Source organism: Palaemon carinicauda, chromosome 3 (assembly GCF_036898095.1).
Source record: "Palaemon carinicauda isolate YSFRI2023 chromosome 3, ASM3689809v2, whole genome shotgun sequence".
Classification (NCBI taxonomy): Eukaryota; Metazoa; Arthropoda; class Malacostraca; order Decapoda; family Palaemonidae; genus Palaemon; species Palaemon carinicauda.
In genome coordinates, this window is record NC_090727.1 from 135,506,170 (window position 1) to 135,526,289 (window position 20,120).

Below are 20,120 nucleotides of genomic sequence, written 5' to 3' on the forward strand. Positions count from 1 at the left end.
CCCCTGGGCTTGGGAGCTTGCAAGAGGTCCCGGACTGGGAGGACGACTGGCACGCACAGAAGTACCCTCACGCACAACACTGACACTGACACTAGCACTCGGCACCGCGCTGACACTAGCACTTGGCACAGCACTGGCACTACCACCTCCCACTGCACTTTTGACCTTAAGTTCTTTGACGTCCGCCAAGAGAAACTTATAGTCACTCACTACCGATTCCACTTTGTCACCTAAAGCCTGAATGGCACGCAAAACATCGGACATATCAGGCTGAGCACAAATAGTAGGTTCAGGGGTAGCCACTACAGGGGGAGGAAAAGGTTGAGGATCATGAGGTGAGGAAAAAAGCGAAGAGCGAGCAGAACTCCTCCTAACTCTCTCTCTCTCTAACTTAGTTGAATATTTAAGGAATCGAACAAACTCAAGTTCCGAAAGTTCGGCGCATTCCTCACATCGATCTTCCAACTGACAGGGTCTTTCCCTACAGTCGGAACAAGCGGTGTGAGGATCAACCGAGGCCTTCGGAATACGCCTATTACAAGACCTACATCGTCTATGGGGAGGGGCTTGTGAAAGGTCGGACATCTTGAATCAAAGAGCTAGTCAAGGGGGATTCCAAATCAAGCAAAAGATCGTTAACCATTAATCAAAACCAAATAAAAGCTATCTAAGCTAATAGAAAAGTTTCCAGTATAGCGAAAGCTGAAATCTTAGAGAAATACTTCACCAAAAACCGTGAACAATACTCCAAAATTATAAGCGTATCCATGAACGTCTTGCCGGAAGCACGACAGAGGAAAAATTGAGGTGGTGTCAACAAGAAGTACTGCAGTACCTGGCCACAGGTGGCGCTGGTGAGTACACCCCCTTCTAGTATAGTGATCGCTGGCGTATCCCTTCCGTAGAATTCTGTCGGGCAACGGAGTTGACAGCTACATGATTATCGGGTAAGTTTAATATTGAAAAATTAAATTTAAAAAGTTTTAAATTCTTTAAAGGTTAAATACGATATAACGGGCTCAACGTTGATTAACTTCGGTTCCAAGTTAGGACCGCCTACTAAAAGGAAAGGTCGCAAATAAACAAAACATAAAAAGATTTATTTTTATATGTTTATAATAAAAGGAAAGTTAATCGAAGAGGCCTAATAAAGGCGGAGAGATATAAAATATAAAGATCTATAACGTGTTAAGCAAAATTACTAAAAACCTAAACACACTTCCGTCTAAGGGAAGGGTCGGCCATTTAAAAGTGAAAGAGAGTCCATACTCTCTTTGTCACCAAAATAAAATCTATCCAAAACGAGTTCAAGTTTTGAAATGAAGATAAAACCCCTGCATAGCGAAAGCTCAAAACTGGAATAGTGTACTTCACCAAATGGTTGTGAAAACAAATCCAGTTAGTAACAGCGTATTTAGTAGGTCTTGCCAGTGGCACGACAGAGAGAAAATTGATTCTTTGTTGACATCGAGTACTTGAGTACCTACTTGACAGATGGCGCTGTTGATGTACACCCCCACCTGTATAGCGATCGCTGGCGTATTCCGCCCGTAGGTTTTTCTGTCGGGCAGCAGAGCTGACAGCTATATGATCATCGGGTAAGTTTAATATTGAAAAAAAAATATTCAAGTAAAGAAACGTATCCGAGTAGGCTTTTAGTCTTGAAATCATTTCTAGCCATAAATTCAAGTAGAAAAGTCAGAGCCATATAGTTAGAAGTGAAACATGATAAGGGTCATACTGTACTTCACTTACCCTCTTAATAGGAACAACATGTGGATGAAAGATTTTACAGATAATTCTTTAAACACAAAGAAGACAGAGAGGTCTGGAAAAATCTCAATACTACATCTAAATTTCCAAGGACATGATTGCATATTTGATGTCTAGACTGTTAGATAGGTCCAGTTTAGTACTGTAAGCCTGAGTATGGAAATCTTTTGTAGAACTACATGTATAACCATTAATGGCTATGAATAGCATATCTCAGGATTCGGAAGATGTTAATGATAGTCTAGAAAGATATTCCTCTAAACTTACACTACTTCAAGTACTGGGTACTGTTCCTTGACACTGATACAAGGTGCTGATGGATTGTCTCTTAGAGGTAATAATTGACTTGGAGTGCCTTAAAAAACCCCAAACTCGGAGCAGACTAAGGAGTGATTTCAAGCAATTACACAATACAAGAGGGGGTTTTGATGTAGATCCTTATAAACCCTTTCGTTATTACTTTATGTTGTGAAGCTTGCACTTCCATGTATACAGCATATGAATATTCAGAATGATTCACTGAAATTAATAAAGTACAGAATAGCAATAACAATGTTTATCAAATCATGCATTGTATATTAAATGGGGCCATTACCTTATGCAACAACCATTACTGATATTTAGCAAGCTGTTTCAAACTATTACATGGGTTACCCCCAAATATATGTCTTTAAATCTCATAGTAATTGACTTGTAAAAACTGAGCAAGAACTTCAATAGACACAATATCATCTGTGACCCAAGATCAGTTGAATCGTAACAAGAATAATAAAAGTATTACCTTCGCACACTAGCAACACCAACAGTCCAGATTTAATAAGATTTAAAAACAGGTTGGGATTGTAAAGAAAAAAAAATTCCCCTACATTCTTCTTCCAATGGATACACAAATATTTTATCTTTTTTTCTATCAAATTTTAAGGGATAAGTTCAAAGTCTAAAAATAGACATTTCAAGTGAAACAAATAGGGCACATCACCAAATGAAATGGCACCCAAGCCCAAGGCACTTATATTTTCTTATTTAATCTCAGCACAAAAACTATACTGGATAGGACCTTACAACATTCATCATATAGCTGACTAAATTTCTTTCCCATTTTATAAAATTTTCATATACAGTTTATAGATAATAAATAAAGCTAAAATAGGTTGCCGAAGGGTGTAGAAATACCGTTGCGGACAGTTATTACATCTAACAGCACTCAACGGGTTAAAAGATAAACTAAAAACTAAGAAAGAATACATATTTCTAATGTTCATACAGTAATTTAAAATCAAAATAATTAGAGCACTACAGTAAAGTACTTTTAAGTCAGGTTGGAATATTCAATTTTCTTTTACTGTGTAACCAAGACTTCTTCATTCGCCAAACACAAAAAATATATTCAAATCTGTGAAACTTGATGTTACTGATATATTGATAGCCTCTATTAAGACTTTCAGACTTCCTTTCCAGGGGTGGTACGATTTGTCACTGGGAAGGGGTAAAATGGCAGGCAGTGTATCATTACTCATATGCCATTCATACTTCAATATGTGAGGGATAAGTACACAGCATCTTAGGTCAACTTAGGCAAGGGATTTTGGGGTCATTAACTCCCAATAAGTAAACACAAACCATCCTAGGTTGGGTTAGGGGGTAACAAAGAGTTTCCTTTTATCCATAGTGCCAGAGTACAGTATAGGTAAACATTTAATGACAAAGCAGTTTCATCACCTACCATAATCACATAAAAAATAAAATGATTCTGTAATTGGAAACTGATTGTGATAAAGACAGTGGGGTGTATGTATGATGATGACCATGCCCCATAATTCCCTTATTTTCAATCATATCGCTAATAATACCGCAGGCTACGGAGGTCGCAAGGGTAACTAGTCTCCTAGGCAAGTAGGTAAGGACACAGCTTGTAGGTTAGGTTAAGTGAGTATTCTATGCCCGCAGAAGGACCTGTCCGTCGTTATACAACCCTCTTACACAGCAATACAAGTAACTACAGTACAGAGCACAGATAGTTTATTAAGGGTTTATACCACCCAGTCAGGTTAGGGGATATATTTTAGGTAAAATACAGTTATGGACGGAACAACGTTTCGAACAGGAAAAAGTTTTTCCTGTAGTAAATAATGTGCTTTCACTGAATTTGACAATTTCAACAGCAAATAAATAAAAAACACATTAGAGCGTCTAAGAATAGGGATATCTTTTGAAAATCTAGCGATTTTTTCTCCGCTATGGACTCCTATGTACTGGCGAGCAGTACATGCTGAGCTGCGCACGCTGACCCCATTGATTAATATTTCTGATATAATCAAGTTTTTATTTTCAGTAAGAATCTGTCATTTTCAAAGAAAACGGACATTATTCGAATAGTTGAAGTTGGCGGGTAGAGAAGAAGAAATCCTATTGGTGGAGGCGGAGTTTATGAGCAGGTGGAAGGAGTTTATGCACAGAAGGTCAAAACTTGCTATGTACAAACGAACGAACGAGAGCGACTACAACCGACCCGTAGACTGTCAACAAATAAATGAAAAACACTGCTAATGTTAGCATGTTACGCTAATATTGCCAACATTAGATTGCGCAGCTCAATATTACCATATTTTTTCATCGGTTTATTATACATCCAAGAAGGTAATGTATAGAGAAGAAAAGGCTTGTTTTACCATTATATACCATTTCCCCAGTATATTTTCCCCACCCAAAACCCCGAGTTTCCACTGGGGGTCCCCCATTATCGTTGGATATAGATATATATATTTCTGAAACTATTCATTTGCGACGGGAACGAGTGTCATTTTCGAAGAGAGCGGACCTTTTTCTATAGAAAATAGTATTTTTATCCCTGGGTTACATTGCCCTGTAATACAGTACAATAACACCCAAGCCGTGCCCTTACTTTCTTATCTGCCGTATTCCAAGTTAGCCATAATAATACATACAGGTGGCCACTTTGATACATACACCCCTTAAGGGTTTTCTATGCGATATACATAGCACCCTAAGTCAGGTTAGGCGATATATATTTCGTTCCCTATGTTTACCGTGCAGGATTTTATCTAAAGAAAATAGGATAATGATTTTCACGTTTGAACCACAAAAACATAAAATAACCATATTTTCAATTCTGATATACAGTCCAGACAGAAATTTAAAATCTTTTCGGCTTCATGTTCTATTCAAGATAGTTTGACCTGATTGGTCGATTTATTAAACTTTAAACGATAATCACCAAAAATTATCATAATCACTGTATAATTATTATATATCATGAATCATCTAGTATTGACTACTACATACATTAAGGTAGATACCGGGTAGTCTTAAGGTTAGCCTAAATAACATTTATACCCTCAACGTTAAATGTAAAATCAATGTAACATTAACTCTACAAACACATACCTGTAAATAGAATTTCGAAACAAAATTCTCCTAATCAACTGTAACGACATGTCTTGCACTAAAAATTAGACGGATAGATGTACAGATGTACACTTTTTTTTCTTATGAAAACATGGAAACCGTCGGTATGTACAGTAGTAGTAATAGAGACAGATTACCTTAAGTTGCGCTAGTTATGAGCTTTTGACTTGGGCAAATTTTCTTTTTTGAAAGTAAAGATTATACAATTTAGAATACGGTAAAGATAATGAAAATTGTTTGAATTAGTTCACACAAATATGAGCTTTTGATTTACGCATTTTTATAATTCAATATTATACAATTTAGAATATGGTAAAGATAATTTTTTTTTAATCAGTTCACACAAATTTGAGCTTTTGGTTTACGAAAATTTTCCTTTTTTGTTAATTAAGATTATACAATTTAGAGTATGGTATAGACAATAAAATGGTTTGAATTAGTTCATGCAAATATGAGCTTTTGACTTGCGCATTTTTTTTTCTTTTTTTGAGAATCAAGATTATACAGTACAAATTAGAATATGGTCAAGATAATAAAAATGGTTTCAATAAGTTCAAACAAATATGAGCTTTTAACTTAGGCAAATTTTCTATTTTTGAGAATCAAGATTATTCAATTTAGAATATGGCAAAAATAATAAGAATTATTTGAATTAGTTCACACAAATATAAGGTTTTGACTTCGGCAAATTTTCTATTTTTGAGAATCAAGATTATTCAATTTAGAATATGGTAAAAATAATAAGAATTATTTGAATTAGTTCACACAAATATGAGCTTTTGACTTAAGCAAATTTTCTATTTTTGAGAATCAAGATTATTCAATTTAGAAAATGGTAAAAATAATAAAAATTATTTGAATTAGTTCACACAAATATGAGCTTTTGACTTAGGCAAATTTTCTATTTTTGAGAATCAAGATTATACAATTTACAATATGGTAAAGATGATAAAATGTGTTGAATTTGGCGTACACTAATATGAGCTTTTGACTTGCACAAATTTTCATATCTGAGAATCAAATTATAGAGTTTAGAATATATTATTATTATTATTATTATTATTATTATTATTATTATTATTATTATTATTATTATTATTATTATTATTATTATTATTATTATTATCAGCTAAGGTGCAAAGGAAAACAAAGACTAAATGTGAAATATGTAGAGGAGCTCTTCGGAAATTTCCTTACGTGGTGGACATCAAAACTTATATTTATAAATATATTGAAGTTTGTCATTCACATTTATCTTGGGTGGTCAGAAATTTCTGCGAATGCTTAAATGATTGTTATTTGAGAGACATACAGGTGGATGAGGATAGTGATAAGATGGACAGAAGCATTATTAATACAGATAGATGGTAAGTGAACACAAAATGTCAACTACCTAACTTTTATGATTAAATTACATTAATAAGAACAGACAACTTATCAGAAAGAAAAATCATTGATATTATATTTGTAGACGTGCATCCATGATTAATAAGGATATGGAAAAAAAAACCATACCCTAGTTTAATCCACTAAATGTATATTATATGTCACTAATCATTTTTTAAGTAGACTAGATGAGATTATATAACCAACAAATTAAAATAGCCATGGACAACCATAAAGGAATAAAAGTGCAAGGAAATACCAAATGTAAAAAAAAAGTCACACATAAATGGCAGAGACAAGGGACAGTGACAATTCATTATCAAGCAGGAAAATGCCTTAGAGACTGATCATATATACATATGATCAGCGCCTGAGTCCACTCTCCACCCAAGCTAGGACCAAGAAGGACTAAGCAATGGCTGCTGATGACTCAGCAGATAGACCTATAAGCTCTCCAAACAATCCCCCCCCCCCTCGGGCTCACAAGTATGGTAAAGTTGCAGCGACCAAAGGAACTAACGAGTTTGAGCAGACCTCGAACCCCAGTCTGGCGTTCACCAGTTAAGGACGTTACCACATCGGCCACCACAAAACCTTTGTAACAGGAAATTAAATATTACAAGGATAGTTGAAATACAGGTGAAATGGTAGGCCTATTTGGAAAATAAAAAATAAATTAGATATTGGTGGCACCAACATAAGAGATTTACACCAACATCAATACTTATAGTCATAAATGCAGCAGTCTCACCCTCCTTGTGAGCTAAGGATATGGGGTTTTGGGGAGCCTCTAGGTCTATCTGCTGAGTAATCAGCAGCCACTGCCTGGCCTTTTCTTGATCCTAGCTTGGGTGGAGAGGGGGCTTGGGTGCTGATCATATGTATATTATACAGTATATGGTCAGTCTCTATGTATTGTCCTGCTCGGTAGGGCAATGTCACTGTCCCTTGCTACTGTCATTCATGAGTGGCCTTTATAGGTTTAAACACAAGAAAATTAGTTGATAAAATCATATAATTTACGAATAGAATTAATATTGGCGATATAATGTTGATTAAGATTTGAAGAAGCTAAGAAAGATATAACTAAATAAACTTATGATATAGTATATATACAGGAGGAGGGAACAATACATATAATGTTATATTAGAGATCCAGTAAAGCAATAGACATGAAAATGAAACTGATGTACCTAAAACATAGCGAAAGTAGAAATAGCCATAGCTATACATTAGTTGAAGACCAATGTGAAAGGAACATTCTATGTGGGTATAGTCAAGATAAAGAACATAGGGAAGAATTAGATAAGAGCGTAAAAAAAGAAAAAAAAAGTTTAGATAAATTGTTACTAAGCGTGAAGTGACACTCAGTATTGTGGAGGAAAAAAATGCAGGAAAAACACATTTTTATATTCATGAAAAATAATTAAAATTTTGCTTGTCATATAAACCACAGTAACAATAGGCCTACAGAAAAATTCCCAGTTACTGGTAAATGTGATCTAAAAATTAAAGCTTAAAATCTTGGAATGAACACTGAAAAATGACGATAAATTCAGAAGCCAAATTTGGTAAACTGATGCTTGACGTTATAATTAATCAGTACAAATAGACATTCAAATTATGTGGTAGCTAAGAAATATTCACAATCTCTTTAAATCGAAATAAGTTCCCTAGTTTTCAGGGAAATTCAGGTAGTAGGTTAGCCAGGGCATCAGCCACCCGTTGAAATACTACCGCTAGAGAGCTATGGGGTCTTTTGACTGGCCAGACAGCAGTACACTGGCTCCTCTCGCTATTACGGTTCATTTTCACTTAACCTAACACATACTCCGAATAGTCTGGCCTATTCCTTACACATCCTCTTCTGTCCTCATACACCTGACAACACAGATTACCAAACAATTTTTCTTACTACACTGTAATTGTTCAGTGGCCACTTTCTTTTTGTAAGGGTAGAAGAGACTCTTTAGCTATGGTATACAGCTCTTTTAGGAAGACACTCAAAAATCAAACCATTGTTATCTAATCTTGGATAGTGCTATAGCCTCTATCCCATGGTCTTCAACTCTCTTAATTTAGAGTTCTCTTACTTGAGGGTACACTCGGGCACACTATTCTATCTTATTTCTCTTCCTCTTATTTTGTTAAAGTTTTTATAGTTTCTATAGATGTTTTTAATCTCGTTGCTCTTCTTAGAATATTTTATTTTTCTGTTTCCTTTCCTCACTGAGCTATTTTCCCTATTGGAACCCCTGGGCTTATAGCATTTAGCTTTTCCAATTAGGGTTGTAGCTTAGCAAGTAATAATGATAATAATAATAATAATAATAATAATAATAATAATAATAATAATAATAATAATAATAATAATAATAATAATTCCTGTAAATTAGACTTCCGATAACGGCTACCTCTCCCTATTCCCAATGGAAATAAATCTTAGCAAGGGTAATGTCATTCTATTCTTGCTTTTTTATTTAAGAATGGTAAAAATCTTTGAGACTTTAGATTTAAAATGTTCGGAGAGCTCTTATATAGAAGAGAAAAGGAAGAGAAAATAACCTATCAAGAAGTAGAAGCCATCGTAAAAAAGCCTGAAAGACAAAATACACAACGGACAGGCAAGGATTGAACAATGTTGTGATTGAAATGATGGGGAAAGAAATAATAGAAAGTCCGATGCTGATCCCAACAGAAATTGACGAAAGCAAATGTATCCATAAAGAGTGGGAAGAGAAGTGGATACGTTCAATCCACAAAAAAGGGAAATAAAATGGAGCTAGAAAATAAAAGAGGCATATTTATCACATGCATAATTAGTAAAATATACGAGAAAATAAGGATGGAAAAATATAAGAACAGATTCAAAGAAGAGATGAGTAGATTCCAGTGTGGAGGCATTGAAGGAAGATCTACGGCCGATCATATGCTAACACTAAATGCAGGACCTAAAGGGAGCAATTGAATTTAAGAAGAAACTAAAGACATTACTTTTCACAAGATCATGTGATTTGGAAGATGCTACAATCAAAGAATTGTATAAGTTATAATGAAAATGTTTCGTTAGATGACTAATATGGACCCGCCCGAGAAGTAGTTCACTCGACTTCAGTGGAGGGTTGGATTTAAACCCAAAACAAGTAAACAAGTAATAGACTATAATGCCTATTTGGGAGGGACGACATACGTATGGTTCTGTGATGCATATAAGTCCTTCGATAAGCTAGACCTATAGGATTGCATATAAAGAAATGGGAAAATGATAGGATGGAAGGAAGCACTGATAGTTAAAAAAAAAAAATGAATGAAAAAGGTAGAGCAGCCATCAACTGTCAAGCAGGTACAACAGGAGATATAAAGATTGAAGGAAATGTGAGACAAGGAACTAAATATGGACCCAAGCTATGCAGTATCACAACTGACAAAGTGAATAGCATTAGTAGAAAAAATATCACATTGATAAATATTGAAATAGAATCACTGGTATTTGTAGATGATATTGTTTCCCACAGGAAGGAAAGAAGGTATAGAATGTGCCATAAGTAATTGTCATAGCTTGGAGATCCTGAAGAAGTTCACAATCAACACCAACCCCCCAAAAATCAGGTGTATTAATAATTGACAAAAGAAAGAACAAGAAAGAGGAGGAGATTGAAACAAAAGTGAAGAACGGACAAGTAAGTTTAGTTAAGAAATATAAGTATCTGGGTGAATGGTACACAGAGAAGGGAAACAAAGAATTGAGTATCAGTAAAAAAAAAAAAAAAGCCAGAGGGTCGCATATATGACCCAAGAAATACGAAAATATGGGGATACGAGAAAAGTAGGAAATATGGCATTGGAAGTCAGAAAGGAAATATATGAAACAGTAGTAGTACCAACAATATTTGCCAACGTGAAGACCTGGAGTGTAATAAGGGACAAAGATATGAAAGATCTAGAAAACCTCCAATATAAGATAATAAGAAATATGTATAAACAACCTGCAAGTACTCCATATTGGGGCATACTTGCAGAAACAGGAATATGGCCGGTGTCCTGCAGAATAGAATATGAGAAATTAATATTCTTCCATAATATCATAAGCTCTGAGGAAAAAAAACTAGTACGAGATATTTGAGGATCAGCTGAACCCGTATGGAAAGTACTGGAGCAAGAGCATAGAAGAAATCTGTAGTAAATATGGGATGGAAGTTGAAGAAATAAGAATTTTGGGGAAAAGGACCCTGAAAAAAAAAACAAGAAAAGAATTATGGAAAAATAGAAGAAACTATTGAAGAAGAAAAGAAAGTAATGAAAAAATTAAGATTTATTAAAGGAAATAGCCCACAGCCTTTTATCAGAGAAATGAAGACAAGACAAGATTAAATATGATCAATTTAAAAGCAAATTTCAGGGGAAAATATGAAGATAATTTGTGTAACCTGTGCAAAGATGAAGAAGATACTACCGAACATTTATTTTTATGCCCAAAATTAGGACAGCTAATGAATGTAGACATAAGTTTAGGTTCGCTGAAAAATCCTAGCAGGGATCTGGCTGCATTTATAAGTAGGGCGATGCGTATAAAAGAATTTAAGAAGTCCATACTGACCACAATAGATTGGAAAAACTGATGATAGCAAGGTGTTATCCTATCTAATTTCAAAGTAGAATGGAATAAAAGTAAAGATTGAGAATCTCATTACGGTATTGATTTATTTAAGGCACAGGTAATATAAGCTTGATAACAATAATAAGAATAAGCTTAGAAGCTTTGCACCTATCTATAAAGTGATAGAGTGCCCGCAAACTTATTTTGCGGAGTGAGCAATAAGGAACCAGGACCAGGTTACCAGGAACTATCTTCTTCCTCAAAGGTAAACAAATATTGCCATGTACGTCACAGTGATTACGTGATGGTTTGTGAATTTGTTGGTGCAAAATTCTTCGCTACTGGTAGGTTAAGGGGAATTGTCACGCTAATATTATAATACTTTATTTTTTTATGTATGAATTATATATTTTTCCTACAGGTTACTATACATTTTATGCTCTTTGATTATTGATATTGGTGCAAACCTCAAATTTTTCCTTCTCCACATTCTGATGCATAAAAATTATACACGAGAATGTGGGTTTTTGGGTTGGGCAAGCCAAAAAATGTTACAGTAATCCTTAAAGGGTAGAAGAGACTCTTTAGCTATTGTAAGCAGCTCTTCTAGGAGAAGAGCACTCCAAAATCAAACCATTGTTCTCTAGTCTTGGGTAGTGCCATAGCCTCTGTACCATGGTCTTCCACTGTCATTTGTTAGAGTTCTCTTGCTTGAGGGTACACTTGGGCGCACTGTTCTATCTACTGAAGTTTTCTCTTCCTCTTGTTTTATTAAAGTTTATATAAGAAATATTTATTTTAATGTTGTTACTATTCTTTAAATATTGTATTTTGCCTTGTTTCCTTTCCTCACTGGGCTATTTTCCCTGTTGGAGCACCTGGGCTTATAGGCTCCTGCTTTTCCAACTAGGGTTGTAGCTTAGCATTTAATAATAATAATAATAATAATAATAATAAACTGGGAATATAATACTAGCAGTCTTGCAGATATGTGAAACAAAGTTATTAAAAGGATTATTACCTGCTCTAATCTAACCTACCTGTAGTATTTCAGGACCGGTCTCCTACTGTATCTATGTGACCCTACCCCTGGTTACCGTAAAGGGTTAGAGGTCGTGGAAAATACAGCGATATATGCTAAGCTACTCTAGCTAAGAGAAGTGTGCCATGTCCTTATTGCATGGTCTTGACTCCCCTGTAATGTAAACTAGAGTGTTTTAAGTCATACATGAAAATTGTGGAATTTTTGTCATATTTTCCTGTTTCGGGGCTTAGGAGGCTAAGGTACAATGATAGGTGGTAAACCCTTCCATCCGATCCGTTGTATAATAGTGGCTAGTTCCTCTTGCATGCATAGAAAATGGGAATTTCCCATTTTCTAATCAATTTTTTGACAAAACCTCTACATAAGAACACCACTTAACCTAAACTTCCCCTACCTAACCTAACCTACAAGCCGTACCTTTAAGTACTTACTTAACGAGGGGGCTAATGCTCCATTGCGACCCTCCCTCTAACACTGCCATATTCTTAGTTGGCCGTCATCACACATACGGTATAGGTCGCTGCTATCATACACACACCTCCTTCTGTCTGTATACCTTCCCCTTGCTCTATAATTGCCACCGATTTAAAGTAGCTAATCCATTATAAAAAGTTTCTAAAATGTTGCTGCACTATTAAATGTTATAAAATTATTGAATTATCAACAACGATACAAACATGATTGCTGTAATGAGCATATTTCTTTTGAGTGGGTTTACCTCAGGGTACTATTTTTTTTTTTTTTTTTCATTTATCTGCAGCCTTTACATTGAGCTGGTATAATATCTGGTGATTTATATTGCTACATTGCCATCTTTTACTATACTATATTAATTAATCAAAAGTTTTGATGAAGTAGATTTACTCTGTGGATGAATTTTGACAGTAGTGATTATCTTAAAATTGTTTTTAAAAGCAAAAGTTTAGGATGTATTGAGCATTACTGTAATTTTGTATTGGTGTAACATTTTTACTTATAGTTTAATACTTTACATATTTGGACTATATTAGCCTTGAAAGGGGTACGAGTCTTTGGAATACAAGGAGGTGCCCGAAAGCAGTTTCACCTGACGTAGAAAAGACAGTTCACTCAGTCATTTTATTACTATTTTTCTGATTCCTTATTTTTTTCCCATACCTTTAGTTTGCAATTTAGCTGTTATGTAACAAAGTATTTTTTTCTCACAGTAATCTATTTTTAACTTCCTTTGGTTGCAGGTTAGTGACAGTGGAGGAGGACTATATTTGCCTTTTACTGTACTGTACTGTACTTTATTAGTATTGCAAGTACAATACTATGTCGGTGTTGACTCTGGAAACCCTTCCAGAATGTGTAATACTAGAAATACTGAAGAAATGCCAGGCTAAGGACTTGGCTGCTGTTAGCTTGACAAACACCACTTTGTATTCAGTTACCTGTATAGATACATTATGGAAGCATATTTGCCAAAGAGGTAAGACAGTGTCAATGTGTTTTACCAATTTATTACCTCCACCAACAAAGTTGGAAGGAGGTTGTGTTTTACCCCTGTCTGTGTGTTTGTTTATTTGTTTATTAATAGCTTCCTGGCCACAATTTTAATTGTAGAGTAATTAAAATTGCATGGATTAAATTTCATATATAAAATTACTCCAAAAATTTTATTGTTTTATCTCAAACCTATTCATGTGATGGTTATTTGACTTGAATAGGTTTGATTTCACCATTTTTATGGAACATTTTTATAGGATATGCAGTCTTAAATAATTTGATGAATTTCCATCTTTGATTATAATGAACTTTCCTATACCCAAAGACAAATCCAGGAACATCAAGACTTACTTCAGAATTTCAAATGATTGCTCTAACCATATAAGGTATTAAAATGGTGTTTTAGCTTTCCTAAACTAGGGTTAGAGTTCTCTTGCTTGAGGGTACACTCGGGCGCACTTTCCTATCTGGTTTCTCTTTCTCTTGTTTTGTTAAAGTTTTTCTAGTTTATGTAGGAAATATTTATTTAGTTGATGTTACTGTTATTGAAATAATTTATTTTTCCTTGTTTCCTTTCCTCACTGGGCTATTTTCCCTGTTGGGGCCCCTGGGCTTATAGCATCCTGCTTTTCCAACTAGGGTTGTAGCTTAGCAAGTGATAATGATAATAATAATAATAATAATAACCCCTATGCCAGGTCCTGTGGCACAAACTGAGCCCGACTTGAAACCAGTTGACAACACATTTTAGAAATGTTAGTCTCTCGTAAGGCATCAAACAATGGTCAGAATATTAGTTATAAAAAAATGTAGGTCTGCAAAGAGTATATACCATGGTGTTTTAAAATGAATAGATCTGTGTCCACTTTGCACAGAATACATATTTGAGAGACTCATTCCTATGTCTGTTTTATTATTTTATCCAGTTCTCTTGTTATTGAATTTATCCCTTTTTACTTACAGAACTTCACCAGAATGTGGTTGAGCTAGGCAATGTAAAATCCTACCGACAGCTTTATGCAAATTGTAAGCTGTTACAAATTTATTTTTTCTGTTGACTTTGAAAAGTACTCAGTAAATGCAAAATATAATGCAAATAGGATAACTGCTTGTATTTATTCATAGTTATAAAATAATAAATAATTAGGATAAAACTTTGGTTGTGGAGTTTAATTATAATTATAAGACTTGTGGTAAAATGATTGGAATTTTTCTATTCTAAGCTTCAGCAACTCTTTTATCAAATCATTTGTATTTGTCTAGAACTGTGTTATAGATATAACTTTCATTTTTCAATATTAATCTTACCCGTTGATCATGTAGCTGCAGCTCTGCTGCCCGACAGAAAAAACCTACGGGCGGAATACGCCAGCGATCGCTATACAGGTGGGGGTGTACATCAACAGCGCCATCTGTCGAGTAGGTACTCAAGTACTTCTTGTCAACAAAGAACCAATTTTCTCTCTGTCGTGCCACCGGCAAGACCTACTTGATACGCTGTTGTTTTCTGGAGTTGATTTTCACGTTATTTGGTGAAGTATTCTCTCTAGTTATTAGCTTTCGCTGTGCAGAAGTTATCCTCAATACTTTCTCACTTTCATTGATTAGATTTTGGATTATTTGTTGACGACTTGGATAGATTTTGGATTTCCCCCCTTTGACTAATTCAAGATGTCTGACCCTACTCAAGTCCCCAAGTACAGGAAGTGTAGCGCTAGGGACTGTTCTAGGCGTCTTCCGAAGGCCTCGATCGATCCGCACACCGTTTGTTCCAATTGTAGGGGTAAAGCCTGTCAATTGGAAGATCGATGTGAAGAATGCGCTGGGCTTTCGGAATTCGATTTTCAAGAATTCCTTAAGTATGCACGTAGGCTAGAGAAGGATAGGATCAGGAGGAGTTCGTCTCGCTCTATTGATTTTTCCTCTCCCCATGCCCCTCAACCTTTTCCTTCCCCTGTAGTGGTTACACCCGACCCTCCTACTAGCTCTCATCAACCTTCGATGGCGGATATGATGCGTGCCATTCAGGCTCTTGGTGAGAGAGTTGAGTCATTAGCGAATGACCGCAATCAACTCATGGCTGACGTCAGGGAGTTGAAAGATAAAAGTGCAGTGGGAAGTGAAGTGAGTGTCAGTGCAGTGAAAAGTGTCAGTGTTACGCATGAGGGTGCGTCTGTTCGTGCCTGTCGTCCTCCCAGTCCGGGACCTCTTGCAAGCTCCCAAGCCCAGGGGAGAAGCAATGTCGTACGACCAAAGGGTTCGACAGGCCTTGATCAGCGGACAGACGTTCCCTCCGTGGTTGAGGACGTATCTTGCCGAGATCGTCCCACCCACAAACAGACGAGTGAGCCCATTCATTCCTCGTCTGCGGAAGAAGTTTCTCGGCAGAAACGCTGGACCAAGGTCTCACGACCTCTCAAGCGCAAGGTCCCTTCCGAACGAGTCCAACGGCCCAGGTGTAGCCACTGGGTCAGTTCGGACTCGCCGCAGTCCTCCGTAGACTGCACACCTCCCAAGAGAGGTAGAGTGGTTCCGCAGCAGGCAATCACTCCGTCTGTTGCCGCACCAGCCGCTGTAGACCCTAAGTGGTCTTTGCTGCAGTCTATGCAGACTCAGCTAGCTTCCTTCATGCAGGAGTATCGTGCTGAGAAGGTTGACGATGCACCCGTTAGCCTACAACCTGCCACGGTTGTGCGCCCAGCTGACACTGCGGCTGCCTGCTCCCACACTCCGGCTGTGAGAGCTCCACCACCTATGCGCAGTCGACCCTGCCAGACGCATGTTGACGTTAGCCGACGTGCAGCACCCTCCGTTGCCGTGCGTGAGCTACCGCATCAGCAGGAAGGTGGAGTCAAGCTGCCGTGTTTTGACGCGGTGCGTCAGTCTCCGCAACCCTCGGTGGTCCCCACCACGCACCACCACTCCGCTTTGGTTGTTGCCAGCTCTCAGACTGACCAACAGCGGCTTGATGTTGGATCCAGTGCAGCTACGCATGCACCCGTGCTGCCGGATTCTGCCGTTCAGAGTCCTCCTTTGCCGCTTCCTCCTCAGCATTCGGATGAAGGAATCTCTGATGACGACGAAGCTGCGCATTTGGACGACCAACACTCCGACATAGATGAACCCAAGACTACGCCTACCTCCTTAGACTTTGGGAAGGTCCTTGCCCTGTTTAAGGAGTTGTATCCGGACCAGTTTGTGTCTGCAGCTCCACGCTCACCTCCCTCTGAGTTCGCTTTAGGCATGCAGTCAGCAGTTCCTGCCTTTACGAAGCTCGTACTCGCTCGCTCGTCCAAGAGAGCTTTTAGGGTACTGGGAGAGTGGTTGCAGGCCAAGAAGCAGCTTGGGAAGACATCCTTCTTGTTTCCCCCAGCCAAGCTTGCTTCCAGATCTAGCGTCTGGTATGCCACGGGAGAGGTTCTCGGCTTGGGAGTTCCTGCCTCTGCCCAGGGCGACTTCTCAAGTCTGGTAGACTCTCCCCGCAGACTGGCTATGAGACGCTCCAAGATTTGCTGGACTTCTTCGGACATGGACCATCTTTTTAAGGGAGTTTTCCGTGCGTTCGAGATCTTTAACTTCCTGGACTGGTGTTTGGGAGCGTTGAGCAGGAAGACCTCCCCTTCGGATAAGGATTCTGCCATGCTCATCATGTCCTGCATGGACAAAGCCATACGGGATGGGTCTGGCGAGCTTGCGGCTTCTTTCGTGTCTGGAGTTCTCAAGAAGCGGGATCACCTTTGCTCCTTCTTGTCGGCGGGAGTCACCCCATGTCAGAAGTCAGAACTGATGTTTGCTCCGCTATCGAAGTGTCTCTTTCCTGAAGAGTTGATCAAGGGGATTGCCGCCTCGTTGATCCAGAAAGACACTCATGACCTGGTGGCGTCATCCGCACGTAAAGTCACAGCTTTACCTTCCGTGCCTAGACCTAGGATGGACACACCAGCGTCTAGGTTCATTCCGCCCTTTCGTGGGAGAACCTCCAGCAGAGGAGGTACTCGTGCCGTTAGTCAACGTGGCAACAAGAAGAAGGGTTCCAAGTCCTCAAAAGGCAGAGTCTGACTGCCACCTTCTTCAGACAGCAGTGGCAGCCAGGCTCAAGAACTACTGGCAGGCCTGGGAGAACAGGGGTGCAGACGCACAGTCTGTGAAGTTACTCAGAGAGGGGTACAGGATTCCATTCTTGCGCAAGCCCCCTCTAGCAACAACTCCCATCGACCTCTCTCCCAGGTACAGAGAGGAGGACAAGAGGCTAGCTTTACAGCAAGAGGTGTCTCTCTTGCTACAAAAGGGAGCGGTAGTCATAGTCCGGGACCATCAATCCCCGGGCTTCTACAACCGTCTCTTCTTAGTGGCGAAGAAGACAGGAGGGTGGAGACCGGTGCTAGACGTCAGTGCTCTAAATGTCTTTGTCACCAAGCAGACGTTCACCATGGAGACGACGAAGTCGGTTCTAGCATCGGTCAGGAAGGAAGACTGGATGGTCTCGTTAGACCTAAAGGACGCGTACTTTCACGTCCCCATCCACCCAGATTCCCAACCTTTTCTAAGGTTCGTTTTTGGGAAGGTGGTATACCAGTTCCAAGCCCTGTGCTTTGGCCTAAGCACGGCACCTCTAGTGTTTACCAAACTGATGAGGAATATTGCCAAATTCCTGCATTTAGCAGACATCAGAGCCTCCCTCTATTTGGACGACTGGCTTTTAAGAGCTGCGTCAAGTCGTCGCTGTCTGGAGAATCTAAAATGGACTCTGGATCTGACCAAGGAATTGGGTCTCCTGGTCAATATGGAAAAGTCCCAACTCGTCCCATCCCAAACTATAGTATATCTAGGTATGGAGATTCAGAGTCAAGCTTTTCGGGCTTTTCCGTCGGCCCCCAGAATCAGTCAAGCCCAAGAATGCATCCAGAGCATGCTGAAGAAGAACCGATGTTCAGTCAGACAGTGGATGAGTCTGATAGGGACGCTTTCATCGCTGGACCAGTTCATCGCGTTAGGGAGACTCCACCTCCGACCCCTTCAGTATCACCTAGCTGCTCACTGGAGAAAGGACATGACGCTAGAAGCGGTCTCAGTTCCTATCTCCGAGAAGATGAAGTCTGCACTGACTTGGTGGAAGAACAACATTCTGCTCAGGGAAGGTCTACCACTGGCTGTTCAGACCCCCGACCACCTTCTCTTCTCGGACGCATCGGACACGGGCTGGGGTGCGACACTGGACGGTCGGGAATGCTCGGGCACGTGGAATTCGGATCAAAGAGCACTGCACATCAACTGCAAGGAGCTACTGGCAGTTCATCTGGCCTTGAGAAGCTTCAAGTCCCTCCTTCTAGGCAAGGTGGTGGAAGTGAACTCCGACAACACCACAGCCTTGGCGTACATCTCCAAGCAAGGAGGGACTCATTCGATGACGTTGTTCGAGATCGCAAGGGACCTCCTCACCTGGTCAAGAGATCGAAAAATATCTCTAGTAACGAGGTTCATTCAAGGCGACAAGAATGTCATGGCAGACCGCCTCAGCCGGAAGGGTCAGATCATCCCAACAGAATGGACCCTTCACAAGAATGTTTGCAACAGACTATGGGCCTTGTGGGGTCAGCCCACCATAGATCTGTTCGCTACCTCGATGACCAAGAGGCTCCCAAATTATTGCTCACCGATTCCGGACCCAGCAGCTGTTCACATAGATGCCTTTCTTCTGGATTGGTCCCATCTAGACCTTTATGCGTTCCCCCCGTTCAAGATTGTCAACAAGGTACTGCAGAAGTTCGCCTCTCACGAAGGGACAAGGTTGACGTTGGTTGCTCCCCTCTGGCCCGCGAGAGAATGGTTCACCGAGGTACTGCAATGGCTAGTAGACGTTCCCAGGACTCTTCCTCTAAGAGTGGACCTTCTGCGTCAGCCGCATGTAAAGAAGGTACACCCAAGCCTCCACGCTCTTCGTCTGACTGCCTTCAGACTATCGAAAGACTCTCAAGAGCTAGAGGCTTTTCGAAGGAGGCAGCCAGAGCGATTGCCAGAGCAAGGAGGACATCCACTCTCAAGGTCTACCAGTCAAAATGGGAAGTCTTCCGAAGCTGGTGCAAGGCGAATTCAGTATCCTCAACCAGTACCTCTGTAACTCAGATAGCTGACTTCCTTTTACACCTAAGGAAGGTAAGATCCCTTTCAGCTCCTACGATCAAAGGTTACAGAAGCATGTTGGCAGCAGTCTTCCGCCACAGAGGCTTAGATCTTTTCAACAACAAAGATCTACAGGACCTCCTTAAGTCTTTTGAGACCTCGAAGGAGCGTCGGTTGGCCACACCAGGTTGGAACTTAGACGTGGTTTTAAGGTTCCTGATGTCAGCAAGGTTCGAACCGCTTCAATCAGCCTCTTTTAAAGATCTCACTTTGAAGACTCTTTTCCTCGTCTGCTTAGCAACA

At 39.1% G+C, this 20,120-nt stretch overlaps 2 protein-coding genes across 3 annotated transcripts in view; one reads left to right on the top strand and one right to left on the bottom strand.

Annotated features, from left to right (window-relative positions):
* The window catches only part of LOC137638564 (enolase-phosphatase E1-like), a 50,419-nt gene extending 45,081 nt beyond the window's left edge, over positions 1-5,338 (bottom strand). Inside the window, exon 1 of the mRNA XM_068370735.1 lies at positions 5,179-5,338. Coding sequence (XP_068226836.1) covers positions 5,179-5,228 — 50 coding nt within the window. The 5' untranslated portion in view covers positions 5,229-5,338. The remainder of the gene's footprint in view (positions 1-5,178) is intronic.
* A 6,076-nt stretch (positions 5,339-11,414) lies between these two features.
* The window catches only part of LOC137638563 (F-box only protein 31-like), a 62,626-nt gene continuing 53,920 nt past the window's right edge, over positions 11,415-20,120 (top strand). The window contains exons 1-3 of one of the 2 annotated variants that reach the window (XM_068370733.1): positions 11,415-11,526; positions 13,445-13,680; positions 14,661-14,723. In XM_068370733.1, coding sequence (XP_068226834.1) covers positions 13,524-13,680; positions 14,661-14,723 — 220 coding nt within the window. In that variant the 5' untranslated portion in view covers positions 11,415-11,526; positions 13,445-13,523. The remainder of the gene's footprint in view (positions 11,527-13,444; positions 13,681-14,660; positions 14,724-20,120) is intronic. The other variant, XM_068370732.1, reaches the window with a different exon arrangement.